This window comes from Balaenoptera acutorostrata, chromosome 3, assembly GCF_949987535.1.
Source record: "Balaenoptera acutorostrata chromosome 3, mBalAcu1.1, whole genome shotgun sequence".
NCBI classification, from domain to species: Eukaryota; Metazoa; Chordata; class Mammalia; order Artiodactyla; family Balaenopteridae; genus Balaenoptera; species Balaenoptera acutorostrata.
The window spans coordinates 152568182-152584520 of NC_080066.1; the positions used below are offsets into that span (position 1 = coordinate 152568182).

Genomic DNA, 16339 nt, shown 5'->3' on the forward strand with positions numbered 1-16339 from the left:
TCAAATAATGAGTGATAATTTGCTGTGAGGAGGGCATATCAACCAAGCCAAGAAAAAAACTCCAAAGGAAGACTATGATTTGGTTGAAAGAACTTTTTATTACTAAAAAATTGCTAAGGTGCTGTCTCATTCATTTTCACTTGTTAGCAGTCCTTTCTAAAGAGAAGATTTATACAACTTAAAAAAAATGCTGGTTGTAAATTTATACAATTGTTTTTTGATAAAGATAAGAATTAGAAATAGTCGATGCATTTTTATTAGAATTGCTGTTTTAAAATTAGTAACACTAGAATGCAAAATAAACACAAATTGCTTTAACTTTTATTATAGGTATATTAGACTTTCTGAAAAGAAAACCAAATCTTAAAATGCTAGTTATTATTTCCTCATCACAGCACCATATTTCATTTATGGTTCCTCTGTGGGACACCACTGTCTATTCTGTAATAAAACAATAAATAATTTCATTGCACAGGTTTAAAGACCTCAGGAACCAGGTCAAAAGGAAAAATCTGATTAGCAGCAGGACTTGTTCATGTTTGGTTGCGGGCTGGTGCCAGCCTGGGTCGGGGTGGGTGGTTTCACTGTGCACTTTAGAAGCGGTTACCTCACAGTACCAGAGATACCTGTCGAAGAGAGCTTTGGGTCCATTAGATTTGTGTACCACAAACAACATCTTGCCCAGAAGTCTGATTTGCAGATGAAAGGAGAAGATAACAGTCTGCTTTTGACCCAACCTAAGCTATTCTTCGGAAATATTTTTAGGGAATGGAAAATTTGTTATCACAGGGGAGCTTTTCAGGTAAATGCGCAAAATTTGTAAGATACTAAAAAAGTGTGAATGTCACAAACCTTCCTGGAATCTCAGGAAAAAATGTGCCCAGAATGAAAGATGGCAGCTACTGGAAAAAGCTGTGTGACTACTGGCAGAGTCCAGAAAGGTCACTGTAGGAAAAAGGTCACCTTTCATAAAAAAATGGAAAGGTAGCCCAGGTATGAAGAACATGGGCTCTATAGAAGTATGCAAACAGAATCAGGCAAGACATGAAGAATTTTAAGGCACACCTTGCACGGACCTCCATAACCCACAGTGTTTTTCATATGATGATAAACACACAGAATCCACTATGTGCCAGGCCATGTCCTAGTATTTGAAATATATAACACATTTACAGAAAGAAAACCTAACCATCAAGATTAGACCTTGTAGGACTCTTAATAAGAGGCCCAAAAGGTACACTAGGGGCAAAAAGGACATTACAAATTGTTTTTTCTAAGAAATAAAAAGTCTCATTCCAAATTGCTCCTATAATGGATAAACTGGTTAATTCTCCAGATATTCTAATCAAGATTATCAGAAAATACGTAGATACATTTCTGGAGTTATAATGCATCTACCCAAGAGTTCTGAAAGTATTTGGGATGACCGAAGGAGTCTGCTGAACAATATGTGGCCTTTATAAGAAAAGCTTCAGAGACAAGCTGTGGTGATAAAGACCAGGAAATCTTTTCTCTCTGAACCCATCAAGCTGGAGGAGTCTTTAGTGAACACAGCTTCTCTCTTGGGAAAACAACTTGGTTTCTAATAGGAAATATCCTCCCCCTAATCTTGTAGAACAGCATTTCGTGTATGATGACTGGTTCTAATACCATACTCTTGACAAAGATGGGAAGGGGTCTAGAAGTCAAGTGATAATATTAAAAAGAATGTGAAGGACTTGGGAGTTTTCTTCAGAAGACCGAAAGGCTGTGGAAGGAGGGATTAGAGCAGAACTAAGACTACTGAGAAGGATTTTTTAACATCAGTGCAATCCCGAAGTGGAATGAGTTGTCTGGAAACATGCTTACACAGAAGCTGAATGACAACCAGTTAGAAGTGTTAAGGGAGTTCTGCAATGGGTAGAAGATTGGATTGATTATACCTTTGGGCTGTTTCCAACTCTAAAGATTCTATTATTTCACTCTGTATTAGCATTTTTGGAGGAAGAGACAGTAGGTATAAAGGTGACCTTAGTATAATTAAAAATCACTGTGAAGGGCTTCCCTGGTGGCGCAGTGTTTAGGAGTCTGCCTGCCAATGCAGGGGACACAGGTTCGAGCCCTGGTCCGGGCAGATCCCACATGCCCCGGAGCAACTAAGCCTGTGCGCCACAACCACTGAGCCTGCACTCTAGAGCCCACGAGCCACAACTACTGAGCCCATGCGCCTAGAGCCGGTGCTGCGCAACAAGAGAAGCCACCGCAATGAGAAGCCCGCGCACCGCAACCAAGAGTAGCCCCCACTCGCCACAACTAGAGGGAGCCTGCGCGCAGCAATGAAGACCCAACGCAGCCAAAAATAATAAAACTTAAAAAAAAACCAATCACTGTGAAGAAGAAAAAATTCCACATTGAATTGAAAAACTAAAATTTGGGGGGATGAGGGTATAGAAATTTGCCTAGTTATTTGCACATATCAGATGTTAAATATTTATTGACTCAGTGAATACTTTTAAAAATAAGGTTCCCCAGGGACTGGTGTGAGGGCCAGGTATATTTAACATCTTCTGTGAAAAAGCTGAAAGAGAGTCTACTGTGAAAAGTACAAGTCTGGGGAGATACTCTGCTGGAAAGAAGCTGGAGGTAAACAGCCAAGGTGTAGAAGCTAGACTACTGGAAGATCTTTTAAGTCCAAGAGCAGTCACATGGGTAGACAAGGAAATGGTGGTCATGTGGGAAAGTACAAGATCATGAATTTTAGGGGAAATAATTCACAAAATCAAGAGCTCTGAACATTCAAACTCAAAGTGAGCATCCACTGTATGGATGTGGGCCAAAATGGCCAAGTAAATGTTAGGTATCATCAAGAAGGGTTCAGAAACCCTAGAACTAGACAAATGATGTAGAGGATGCTAGCTAAAGTGATCAGGGGCCAGGGCAGAAAGGGACACTGCTGCAAACAGAATAAAAGGACAGACTGAAAGGGGCTATTACCAAAATCTAGATCCTTGAAAAGCACAGCCAACAGGCCTCTCACCGCAGACCAAAAGCTAGGGTATAGATGTACTTCTTAGAAATACAAAGAAAACAAGTTTAGGATGACAAATTACTATAAACACATTAGCCTGAGAAAAGAGGTACTAGCACTGAAAACACATACACACACACACACACACACATTCCTATAAGGTTGGATATGTTCATTACCCCAGGGTTTACTGATAAAAAGTTGATTAAAAGAAGGTAGTCTGTAGAAGGCAGCCACACCCTCCCAAAACATGTCCCTAGAAACTGGATGGCCTCCCTTCTGCCCAGTTGTGAGTTGCTCTCCATCCTTCTGAGATTTAGAATGGCTCTCAGCTGGCTGATTGGTGCTGACACAAAGCTGATCACATAACTTCAGATATGGTACCTTTTTTTTTGGCCACACCACGTGCACGGCTTCCAGGATCTTAGTTCTCCGACCAGGGATCGAACCCATGCCCTTGGCAGTGACAGCTTGTAGTCCTAACCACTGGACCTCCAGGGAATTCCCCAGATATGGCTTTTTTTTTTCTTTTCCTCTTTGAATTACACATGGAAAGTAAAACCAGGCATTTTTTTCTTTCTTTTTTTCTAGGGTAGGTGAGTGGAGATAAAGGTAGGACAGGGCAGTGTGCAGGGAAAAGAAAATACTGGTGTTGATAGGTCATGGGATTGCAATCAGTCAACTGAGTTTAACATGTAAGAGGAAAATTAAAATGTTCAAAGGAATGAGGCACTGAAAGGGTTGAAATGAGATTCTTCTTTGGTTCCCAGGGTTCCATCCCTGGGTTCCGCAAGGTTAAATTCCAAAGCTATTCCTTTTGGCTCTCTGTGACACACAAGGAACCTCAAAGATTTAGACTCTGGTACCAGCTGTGCACGAAGAGTGGTTAGGAAATAGTTCACATTTGAGGTGTAAAATTAATTAAATCCAAATCTCTAGACTCAAGGGCAAGACCTGTCTACAAAAGCCCCTTCCTCCAGATGAAATCAGCTGCTGGGCTTCAGTCTAGGCTGTCCCCAGACTAGCTCAGAATACAACTGAGTCCTCTCCTCTCTCGTTCTCCCTTTAACAAGGTTGTTGACAAATGCAGGCCTCAGAGGAACGGCTTTGCCTCAGTGGGAGATGCCCAGAGACTGCAGCAGGTGAAAGGTGGCCCCCAAGGCCCAGCCTGTCTCTATGTTGTTGACTTTCTTTGTGAGCTGTTGGGAAGGAGAAAAAAAGTCTTAATATTTTCATTCAATTTTCAACTCTAGCAAGCACAACAAGCAGAGAATATCTGCAAAGATCATCCACACGGCCAAACCAAGGCAGAATTGGGAGTAGCCAGTCTCTGGAGGCTTCTCCCAACCCTCTCTGTAGGTTCCCATCCTGCCATTGCCCATTGCCCCTACACCTGCCAATCTGATCCTTGAATCTTTGGGCCCAGGAAGTGGTCTCAACCCAGGACTTCTAGAGAGGACCTTTTAGACAGACAGGCTTCTGAACTCTCTCCCTAATCTTAAACTAAACATAACAGGAGTTAGCAATAGATTCAGGGGTAGGAAAGAACATACTAAGCTTCTCAATTCATACTTTGTAAGCAAGTGCATCTTCTTAAGCACTAGTTAATGACAAACCAAGGCATTTGAGGCATTCTAGGCCAGGTTGTACCTCAATTAGTTCAGTGACTTTGGGCAAAAGTTTAGACTTGATTTCATCAACAACATAACAAGTGGATTAGATTAGTCAATATATCAAATTGTTTTCTTCAGAATCCTAGGGGTTCCTTGACAGTGCTTCAAAGGAGAAAGGGAGGCAACGGTGAAGGAGTTCCAGGCCCCCGACCTCTGATTCAACCAGATAGCTTCATTTTTATCAGTTTTACTGGAATTCTCCATAAGCTATTGTTGAATAAAGATGCCACCACCATACCCATACCCAGGTTTATAAATCAGCAAACTGGTTTTAGTCTTTCCTTCTAGTACTAACTTCTTATGACACAATACTTCTGTGTTAACCTGATGAAATTTAGTCTATAGTAACTGTGCCAAAAACTAAGAATGGCATGTGAATCATTATCTTGAGATTTAGTCTGTGACCCCTGAGTCAAACTGGGAGTGCCCCCCACCCCCCCAAAATGTTCTTCCTCTATCCTTAGGACCAACAGTCTAGGGATATAGATGCCAAAGTGAAGTGATCTCTGGGACAGAGGACTGTTCACCCCTGATACAAATTCTGCTGCCACTGAAATAAAGACTAAAAGGATGCAGAAATGGAAATGGCAGAAAATTGTCCTTAAATGATTTGGTTATTGTTGATGCTTAAGTAGAGGCAGCTGTTAACTTAGTATGTATTGAGGGGGCTCAGGATGACCTCTCTTATCCACAAATCTACCTCCAACTGGTGTGAAATACCTATACTAACAATTAGACCAATATTAATAACTTCCTATGTGCCAGGCACGGTGCTTTACCTCCACTTTTATAACAGCCCTGAGAAACAGGTACTCTAAGGCTTCCTGTGTTTTGAATGAGGAACCTAAAAGTTAGAGGGGAAGTAAATCATCTAAGGTCACAGAGCTAGTAAGCTTGCAGAATCAGAGCTTGAACCCAGATCTGATGGACAACAGAGCCCATGCTTTAAACACTACGCTATACTGACTCTACTGGCAAGTAACTCTTTAAATGCCAATATTCTCAGCAGGTACAACAACACATTAAATCCAAATACCTTTGTACAAATGAATTTATGAAATCTGTATAACACAAAAAATGGGGTAATATATAAACTCATCCGGAAATGAGGAAACAGGAAGGGGAAGTGACACAAGAGAAGGAGGGAGCTTCATAAACAAAGTACAATCTCTACTTCCTTGATCCCGAAAGTTCAAAGTTGCCCTGTGCCACAGCTATATTTTTGTCACATCTCCTCTAATAGACTATGCTATTTGAGGACAAAGATTACATCTTAATCATCTTTGTAACTATAATGTACAATTATTCAACTATGGTATGGAAGATAAAAAAATATTATATATGGGATGGATGAAACTCATTAAGATGTGTTTGGAATAAATAAGTTACTACAGATAAAGTCAGGAAGACAGAGAGGGACACAAGATTCAAGAGACACTAAATATATGAGGCACACACAAAATACATACGACATACTACACAAGGCATTCAATACTCACGAGGTCTTAAATAAGCCACTCACTGGTGATGCTCTTTGGCAGAGGTCCCTCATGTCCTCTGCCAAACAGAACCATCAAACCATCTAATGGGCTAATGAGTGAGCTAATGCTACTGGCCAGTGCACTTGCCTTTGTGCCCCTCCAAACAGAGCAAGTTTGTGTGATGGCCCCAGGCACCTTCTGTCCTTGTGCCCCCTTGATCAAACTTCAGCTACAGTACCTGTAACCACACTATCATCAGCAGAGAGAGGCAGGACATATGAACCCAGGATTCAGGAAGTACAGCACCTCCAACTTGTATGTACCCTATCCTGTGTGTTCACCTATCCCACTGTACCCCTTGTTTTTCACCCTGACTTTTGTGGGGTTTGCTTTTTTTGTTTTTGGCCATTCACGCAGCATGCGGGATCTTAGTTCCCTGACCAGGGATCAAACCCATGCCCCCTGCAGTGGAAGTGCAGATTCTTAACCACTGGACCGCCATGGAAGTCCCTCACCCTGACTTTTGAAGTTGATTTAATAAACCATGTAACTTGGGCATCTTAACCTGGGCTGCAAGCCTTTCGGCTCTGTGACCTCTGGGATAGCTTGCCTAGTAATATACAGTTGACCGTTGAACAACATGGGGGTTATAGGTGCCGACCCCCGTGCAGTCAAAAATCCACATATAACTTTACAGCTGGCCCTCCATACCCATGCATTCAACCAAACACAGATTGTGTAGTACTGTAGTATTTACTATCAAAAAGAATCCATGTATAAGTGGACCCAGTTCAAACCTGTTATTCAAGGGTCAACGGTACTTAGAAGCTGCCATTGTATCAAGGTAATTTCCCACATTCATGGTGCCTTGCCCAGTGCCTTGTCCATAGCCTGAATAAAATTACCTCAAAACTCCACCTACAGCCACTCTGATTACTAAACAAGTTTTTTTTGTTTTTTTAAAATATTTATTTATTTATTTGGTTGCGCCGGGTCTTAGTTGTGGCAGGCGGGCTCCTTAGTTGCAGCTCCTGAGTTGTGGCATGTGAACTCTTAACAGGCGGGCTCCTAGTTGCAGCTCACGGGCTCCTTAGTTGCGGCATGTGAACTCTTAGTTGCGGCATGCATGTGGAATCTAGTTCCCTGACCAGGGATCGAACCTAGGACCCCTGCACTGGGAACATGGAGTCTTAACCACTGTGCCACCAGGGAAGTCCCCTAAACAAGTTTTTAACTTTCTTTCTAACTCCCAAATAAGAGGACTGTTATGTGATGCCGGTGTCCTCTCTCTTACCTGTAAGACGGTACTGCCTGCAAAGCCAAAGCCATCCTTCAACAAGGCTGTGATGTAACTGAGATCCATGCACAGGAAAGGACTGCCTGAGGTGAAGTTTTCCAGGTTATCACATACTGGAGGTGATAGAAAGAGAAAAGTGGAATTCAAGTTTGCAGCCAACTGAGAGATGTATGATTTTCTCTAAATACAGACTGAGAATAAGCAAAGCAGAATCCTCCATTCTCCTTCTCCCAGATGCCTGGGAGTCTTGGAGGCTAGAACTGTGCACTGACAGCCTCTGCAAGACCCCAGCTCATCAAGAACCTGCACATTTCTGATGTGACATCTAATCTACTCAAAGGTACATGGGTCCTAGTTTATTTGCTGACATATATTCTATGACTTATTGTTGGGGCTTAATTCAACTAAGTCCCTTATATATTAAGACAGGGAAATACCAGTTAGCCCTACTTCAGGGTCACTGGATAAGAGCAATTATTTGCTTTTTTTTTTTTTAATTTATTTATTTTTGGCTGCATTGGTTCTTCGTTGCTGCGCATGGGCTTTCCATAGTTGCGGTGAGCGGGGGCTACTCTTCGTTGCAGTGCGTGGGCTTCTCATTGCGGTGGCCTCTCGTTGCAGAGCATGGGCTCTAGGTGCGCGGGCTTCAGTAGCTGTGGCACACGGGCTCAGTAGTTGTGGCTCGCGGGCTCTAGAGCGCAGGCTAAGTAGTTGTGGTGCACAGGCTTAGTCGCTCCACGGCATGCGGGATCTTCCTGGACTAGGGCTCGAACCTGTGTGCCCTGCATTGGCGGGCGGATTCTTAACCACTGCGCCACCAGGGAAGCCCCATTTACATTTTTGATGAACTCTTTCAAGGAAGCCTCTGTGGCTATTTTCCATATATTCTGGTGCTCAGTGTTTCATTACCACTTTTTCAATTTTTTTTAAAAAAAAGGAAGAAATAAATGTGGAAAGAAGAAAAGGTTTTCACCGTTTCTCCAAAGTCTCTTGTATTCTTATATTTTTCTTTGACACTTAATGCTTTTAACTCCTGGTAAAGACAGGAAACCAACCTTCTGAGAGGCTTTCTGCTGGCCGAAGCACATTAGGTCACTTTAAGGTCACTGGAGTTGGCAGGCACAGCCTCACGGGCTCACCTTCAATGGTTTCCACTGACACTTACCTTCCCTTGCTTTCCTTTCAAAATCTTCAACTTTTAAAACACCCCCCTTTTCATAATCTGAAATGAAACAGAACAGTAGTTGATGTCAAAAAGCCTTCCAGGAAACATAAGGAAATTTATCCTAGGAAATTATCCTATTTATAATAATGAAAAACTAAAAATAAAATTTCCAACATTAAAGAATGGGATAAGCAAACATGACATTTCCCTACAATATAATCTATACAGTTTATTTTATTTATTTATAATCTATTTTATGCTATGTATATTTAACTACAGCCAAAAAATAGGCCCATTGGGACTTCCCTGGTGGTGCAGTGTATAAGACTCCACACTCCCAGTGCAGGGGGCCCAGGGTTCGATCCCTGGTCAGGGAACTAGATCCCACATGCATGCTGCAACTAAGAGTTTGCATGCCACAACTAAGGAGCCTGCCTGCTGCAACTAAGACCCAGAGCAACCAAATAAATAAATAAAATATTAAAAAAAAAAAAATAGGCCCATTAAAAAGGGGCCATTAAACAGGTCAGAAAATAAGAAATTAATTCATATCTCAGGCCATGACAGATCACATATATACATTCTCACAGCTAAACAAAATGTGTTACTATTATAAGGAAAAATGGTATAAAGGGGAAAGAGGAAACTTTTTGGGGTGAATATGTTCATTGACTTGAATCTGGTGATGGTTTCATGGGTGTATATATATGTCAAAACTTACCAAATTGTACACTTCAAGTATGTGCATTTTATTTTATGTCAATTATACCTCCATAAAAATACTTAAAGAAAAAAAAGACTTCATGTGTATTTGTTTAGGCCATCTTCTAGCCCCAAAAGATTTGAAATCATATTCACTCTTCCACTTGGGTGACTTGGGAGAAAAGTACGGTGACCACCTCAACAAGGCATTGCAAATACTCCTTTTGTCCCTTTCCCTTCCCCACCACAGCCCTGCCCAGTTTCCCCCCTGCACTGACACCTGGAGTGAACTTACCAATCATGTCTGTGTCAACAGCTCGGTCATAATAGTAAGAGAAAGCGTAGAAGGAGCTTCTCTGGACCTCATCTGGCTGATGAAGTTTTCCTTGGACCACCCTCAGCACTTCAGCATAGCAGGGCTCAAAGCCCACCTCCCCTGATGGGGCAAACGGTGCACAGGGGCAAGGTGAGAAAGTGAGAGGCAAGCTGCTGAAGCCAGTGGAACAGCAGGATGATCAAGGCGAGCTGAGGCTCAGGACAAAGGGCTTACAGACAAAGATGAACAAACTTCTGCAGCCTCATCCCTCTGGAGAACCAGTACCTGCTTCTCCACGGCAGGTCCCCTCCCTAACCTGTGTTCACCAAAAAAGCCACAGCTGACCTCGAGCTGCCCCCTAGCATTATGTTTCACGGCATTTATGAGAAGTATGCAGAGGCTCACCTGCTTCTTTCATGGGAAAAATCAAGTTTTTTCCTCGAGTTTAAGGTCTATGCCTTTTATAATACCTAAGATCAATTATTCTTCTTATCGTCTCAATTCTATAACTGAAATAGCTAAACGTTAATTGGATCTGAAACAGTTTCACCCTGCTGAGGGCAGAGACCCTCAATACATTAGACCCAGGGTAAGAAGAGGTTTCTAATGGATCCACAACACTTGGGCAGGGAAAGAGCTGAACACAGAGTGACAGCTGCCTTGTTCACTGTCACTTCACACTACTCCTTGGAGGCACACCAGCATCTATTTGGAATTAGTTCCTGCAAAAGACAAGCTTCTCCTAGCTCTGGAAAAAGTTTCCCATGGGACTTTTCTAGACTTCTACTGTAAAAGTAATTTCAACTAGTGAAAAAATATCACCTGCCTTCTTGGTTGCCACCATACTGGTATTTCACACCCCCAAAGATCCACTCTGCTTCCAACCATCTTGGTAGACAGGCACTTCGGAAAGTGTGTCCATCAACTCCTGAAAGAAACCAGACCACAAAGTAAGAGGCAAGGGTGTGAGAGAGAAAGAGAGGATGGAAAGCAAGAAGTCAGTAAGGTTGAAAGGAATTATCAAGGTGGCTGGGCCTTAAAATCATATGAAATTAGTTCCACGACTGCATCCTACGATGGGAATTCTGAACTCAGGGTTCATAGATGGGCTTTGTGGGGTTGGTGAACCCCCTGAAACTACAGGCAAACTTTCATGCTTATGTCCATTTGGCAGAGGGGTTGATGGCTTTCATCACATCTCAAATCTAAAACCTACAATGGAATAAGTTCCCTCCTTTCTAAAACAGGGAAAAAATACTGTTCTACTTTTCTCATTGATTGTTGTGAGGCTTAAATAAAATACACTTGAAAATGTAAACTCTGAAATGCTATATACTCATCACGATAATAGCTTACTGTGAACCACACACCATAAAAATTAAAATAAATGCAAAATCTCTTTTAAGGTGAGGAAACGGGCACAAAAAGTTTAGCTAACTGGCCCCAAATTACAAGACTGGGACTGACCCTAGTTCTGCCTGACCCCAAAAGCTGAGCTCTTTACCCCTCTACTGCCTATGAAGAAAGGAATGGAGTTGTTCAGTTATTCCACCTTCTAAGTGGACTGCTGCTACCTGCACCTCCCACGTAAAGCTAAGGGCTTGAGCAGGCTCCTGCCTTGAGTCTTGAATTTCTGCAGACACTTCAGCCTCCTGGCCACAGACCGTTCCCCCCTATACCAAGAGACTTCATGCCGGAAATGACTAATAATATATACCAAAACATCTGACCTCATAAAGTAGAAAAGGAATTTGCCATTATGATGTCTATTATACAACATAGACCTCTTACTTCAGCATAACCCTTTCTGCCATAGAATCACTGCCAAGGTAGGGAAAAGGCAAGCTGAGTACTGGTGTCACTCCCACCATACCCCAACCAGCACACCCAGACGAACCTTCTGTCTCCAGGGCTCCCAGAGTTGTCAGTCTTGCAGCTTTCAATCCAAATCCCAAGTAACTGTAAAATACAGGATTGACTAATTTCATGTGATCCTGAATTCTCTAGCCTAAAGCTCCCTCTTCCAAAAGTAACATGGTTTCTCTGTCTCACTCTGGAGGGAAGAAAACCTTGTTCTCTGTGCTCTATTCATCTTGTGTGGACAACCAGCAGTAATTCTTGCACAGTTCAGATCAAGGCCATGCAGTAAGAACTTCCCACAGCTACGCTTTAAAGGCCAGAGACAGTGACACTTCCTAGGGTCCCACCCTGGGAACCATCCCCAGAAGAGATCTCATTATCTTAGCTCCCAGCCCAACTGTGATCAAATTCTAGGCTGGATTTTGAACATCTGCAGGTCAGCTTAAAAGGAGCTGACACAGAGCTTTGGCTGAACCTTCTCTGAGTATCCTCTCTCTGGCAAAAACTTGACTCATATTACTTTTACTCTTATATTACTTATCTTTTATTCTTTTATATTATTTTTTAAAATCTTATATTACTTTTTACTTTATTACTATTATATGTTTTTGAGGACAAGAATGGAGAAAACTCTTGGGTCCCTTGGGCTTTGGTAAGTAGCTTAGGTTTCAGTTAACAGGTCTTCAGGGACTGGCAAAGACTTTGTAAGGCTTGTCAGATGCAATAATAGATGTGAAAATGTTTTGAAAAGTTAGGAGAATCATACAATGTGAAATATTATTATTCCTCCATGTCCCCCTCTTCACCTATGTGTATAGAGCTTATAAGTGCTGTTAAACATCTCAAAGGAAGTGAGGTAGCCTCTAGGGGTTTGTTCCAGGGTTTTCTGCAAAACAGAAAAAGCAAAAAGACTATTCAGGATCCCCAATTACCTGAAGATGTTATCACCACCATCCCTATCCCTCCCCCCCAAAAAATAAGAGATGAAGCAGAAGATTAAACAACTAATCTCACAAGGCTTGAGGAATCAAAGGACTCTGAACAGTGAGGGGAAGTTCGGTCAGTCATTAATTGACTCGACTCAGCCTGTTCGTGGTGGGGCTGCTGTCTGAAATGGGGCACCACTTTCTTAGCACCACGATATGCCTGCCAAGTGGGCTGATAACCATACCTTCATATGTATCTGACTCACCTCAAACTGCGGCAGGAACGTGATTTGGGTGGAGGCACCCCCCAGGTCCAAAGTCCCCACAGTCTCCTGGCTGTGGCCATGCAGCTGACCTGTGAATGAGAGCCAGCTCTGAACATCTTCTGTTTCCTGGACAGCCCAACACTCCTCTGTCTGCAATTTCTCTCCTGCTCTTGTCATATATTGGAGGAATTCTGTAAATATTCCACTGCTCCCCAGCCCCAAAGGCTGCCCGCAAATGCTAACCTAGAAGGACTCTTGCTGCAGCTGAGGCCTTGAAGGCAGGTAATAGACACTAACTTCCTGTCTTTCCTCCCCACCCTCCTTTTTATTAAACAAAAGAAAGAACAATACAAAGAAAAAAAAGGTATTTTTACTCCCTGACCATGTGTGAAACCCAGTTAAGGTCTTAGATAAACTTGAGAATATATTACCTGTCAGAAAATTCACAGTAACCCAAGCTAATATGCCTAAAAAAGGAAAGACAAAGATTATATCCAGAGCATTTTTTACCCCCGTTCCCTAGCCCCATCTTTGCTCTTTTTCTCTCTAAATTTCATGTCTAAAGCATACATTTCCCTCTCCCCATCTTTCCATTTCCTGCTATCCCCTTCCTCCTTGCTTATTTGTTCTCCTTATTTATTCTCCTTACTTAGTTCTTTTTTCTTCAGCACCCCCATCCCTGTTCCCAGTTCCTTTAATCAGATCTTTTATTAACCCTGGCCCTCTCCCCCTAGAACATACATCAATACCTCTCTCACCTTCATAGGATCCATCCATGATGCTAACACTGTCATCTGGTACCAGGAAAGGTGACTTCTTGAAGATCTCTTTTACCTAGCAAAAAAAGAAAGAAATCTGGATCCCCTAAGGCAATAGAATAGATTTCCACATTTTGACTGTGTCCTATAATGCTTAGAAAACTACTCTTCATTTTCCCTAGATAAAATTTTAGCAGAACTCACTCCTTTTCCCTAAGAAACTAGAGAAGGAACTAGGCAAGAAATTATTGGTTTCTTGTAAAAAACAAAAACTACCTCAAAGAGCAGAGCCTGGGCTTCCTTTTCTGGCAGTAAGCGCAGTCCTGCTGTTGCCCTCAGGACCACTGGCGTTCTCTTCCAGTGACTTCGAGGGATTGAGTCTTTGGCCACCTCTAAGAGTTCTTGAACAGTCTCAGCACCCTTCAAAAGAGATGATTCATGTATCCAGTGAACAGTTCATTTAGTGGAGCTTGTCTATTCCCTCAGCATGTTCTGGGAGAGTACCAGGAGTGAGGTGGCAGAGGGCTCCAACCCTTCTCTGCTCCATAGAGCAGAAACCTAGAGAAGTGGGCTTCTTTGAAGGAGACGCAATTTCATTTTGATTAAGTTATAATAAAAATGATTCTTTTACAGTGTGGTCATTTTAATTGTTATTTTATCTCAAATAAAAATTAGCTTCACGGGGGAGTCCCCTGGTGGTCCAGTGGTTAGGGTTCGGTGCTCTCACTGCTGTGGCCCAGTTTCAAGCCGCGGTTGGGGAACTGAGATCTCACAAGCAGCATGGCGCAGCCAAAAAAAAAAAAAAAAAAAGAAAGAAAAGAAAAATGGTATCTGATATTAAAAAATTTCATATTCATTCACTAATAACAACATATTTTTAAAAATTAGCTTCAGGCCAGAAAGTTGGTATGGTGAAGGAAACAAGGCTTGGAGTTAGAAGACTTGATCGCTAGCCCTGTGACCTAACATAGGTCACTTGGCGCTCCTGGGGCTTGGTCTCCTCAGCTGTGAGATGGAGATACCATCATACAAAACTGTTGTATGCGTTAGATGAGGCAGACTGCGTGGAGCTGCCACAAAAATGCTAGCTGCAGCTGTTATTATGCTACTCCTTTTATGACTTCTACAAGGACAGAACACATCAGGTTCCATTTTTGCATTACCAGCACCTACCTGCATGGCACAGAGCAGATGTTCAAATTATGATATGCTAAAAACCATTATTTTAAAGCCATTGTTTCTCTGAGTAAACATCTATTCTGACAACACGCTGCCTCTTAATCATTACAATTATTAGCAACCACAACACAATTTTACTCTCCAAATGTCAAATCAGTTTCTAATAATGTGGTTGCTTTCAACAGCTCCTAATTTTCTAGCACATTTGCCATTTCATAACAGCAAGCTGAGAAAATAAACATCCTCTCGGTTCTTCAAGTTCAAGTCATTTTTAACATCAGGTGTTCCTGTGGTTAATGATTACACTTGTGACACTGAACACCACCTTTATATATGCTACCAAAGTTCAACATTCTGCCTTATTCTATTTTATATCATTGTGGCCTCTGACATGGGGTGCTGTATGTTGTGAGAGCTCAAATGTGAAATACAGTTATGACAGAACTCTACATTCATCTTCTATTACTGAAAATTTTTGTTGTCGTCGGTTTTGCCCAATTTCTAGAATATAAGCATGGTTCTGTGCTGTATAAGGGCACTCTGAAATGGAGTTCACTGGATCTATATTCCCTTAATTGCCATGTGTATACCTCCTACATTATAGAACTTCACAACCATTTTCTGCATCTACATTAATTGATGCAGTTGATGGCTTCAAATCAAAATCTTAAGCAGTAAATACAAAGAGCGCAGTTTTTCTTTTTTTGTTTTTAACATCTTTATTGGAGTATAATTGCTTTACAATGGTATGTTAGTTTCTGCTTCATAACAAAGTGAATCAGCTATACATATACATATATCCCCATATCTCCTCCCTCTTGTGTCTCCCTCCCACCCTCCCTATCCCCCGCCTCTAGGTGGTCACAAAACACAGAGCTGATCTCCCTGTGCTATGTGGCTGCTTCCCACTAGCTATCTATTTTGCATTTGGTAGTTCTTGAAAGACAGTGTTATCCCTGCATGGCCACAATCTATTTTCACACCTCCTTCTACCTAAGCCCTGGTGAGCCTGGGGTGTACAATTACTGTTATCCAGGAGATTAGCTAGGACAGAAAACTGATCTCACACATGACCTCAATATCAGTAGTGAACAGCATGAGATATTTAACAGCAGTGGTGTGGTAAAGTTATCAAGGCATTTGAGAATCGAAACATCTAATTGTAAAAAACTCACCTGCTTAGGTTGATCCACAAAAGCAGAAAGTCCTGGATTCACAGAATCAAAAATTTCCCCTTCCAGAATCGGAAGCTGTCCTATGTTGTCCATGGAGCAAAACAGAAGAGAGATGGCTGATTATCAAAAGTTAGGCTGTTTCTGGACTTGCCTGGTGGCGCAGTGGTTAAGAACCCACATATCAATGCAGGGGACACGGATTTGAGCCCTGGTCCAGGAAGATCCCACATGCCAAGGAGCAACTAAGCCCGTGCGCCACAACTACTGAGCCTGTGCTCTAGAGCCCGTGAGCCACAACTACTGAGCCCGTGCGCCACAACTACTGAAGCCCGCGCACCTACAGCCCGTGCCCTGCAACAAAAGAAGCCACCACAGTGAGAAGCCCACGCACCGCAATGAAGAGTAGCCCCAGCTCACTGCAACTAGAGAAAGCCCGCACACAGCAACAAAGACCCAAGGCAACCAAAAATTAAAAAAAAAAAAGTTAGGCTGTTTCTGATTCTGGGCTCTGTATCATATTAACCTGCTACTTCC

The 16339-nt window shown here is 42.2% G+C and overlaps 1 protein-coding gene across 6 annotated transcripts in view; it reads right to left on the reverse strand.

Moving 5' to 3' along the window:
* Positions 1–78: 78 nt before the first annotated feature.
* Positions 79–16339, reverse strand: part of ENTPD5 (ectonucleoside triphosphate diphosphohydrolase 5 (inactive)) — a 46512-nt gene continuing 30251 nt past the window's right edge. For all 6 annotated transcript variants that reach the window (XM_057542402.1, XM_057542403.1, XM_057542404.1 and 3 more), the window contains 12 exons: positions 15806–15885; positions 13728–13871; positions 13452–13527; positions 13125–13160; positions 12694–12782; positions 12308–12387; positions 11539–11600; positions 10468–10569; positions 9621–9761; positions 8624–8680; positions 7456–7571; positions 79–4206 (listed from right to left, as the gene is read on the reverse strand). In XM_057542402.1, the coding sequence (XP_057398385.1) occupies positions 4120–4206; positions 7456–7571; positions 8624–8680; positions 9621–9761; positions 10468–10569; positions 11539–11600; positions 12308–12387; positions 12694–12782; positions 13125–13160; positions 13452–13527; positions 13728–13871; positions 15806–15885 (1070 nt within the window). In that variant the 3' untranslated portion in view covers positions 79–4119. The remainder of the gene's footprint in view (positions 4207–7455; positions 7572–8623; positions 8681–9620; positions 9762–10467; positions 10570–11538; positions 11601–12307; positions 12388–12693; positions 12783–13124; positions 13161–13451; positions 13528–13727; positions 13872–15805; positions 15886–16339) is intronic.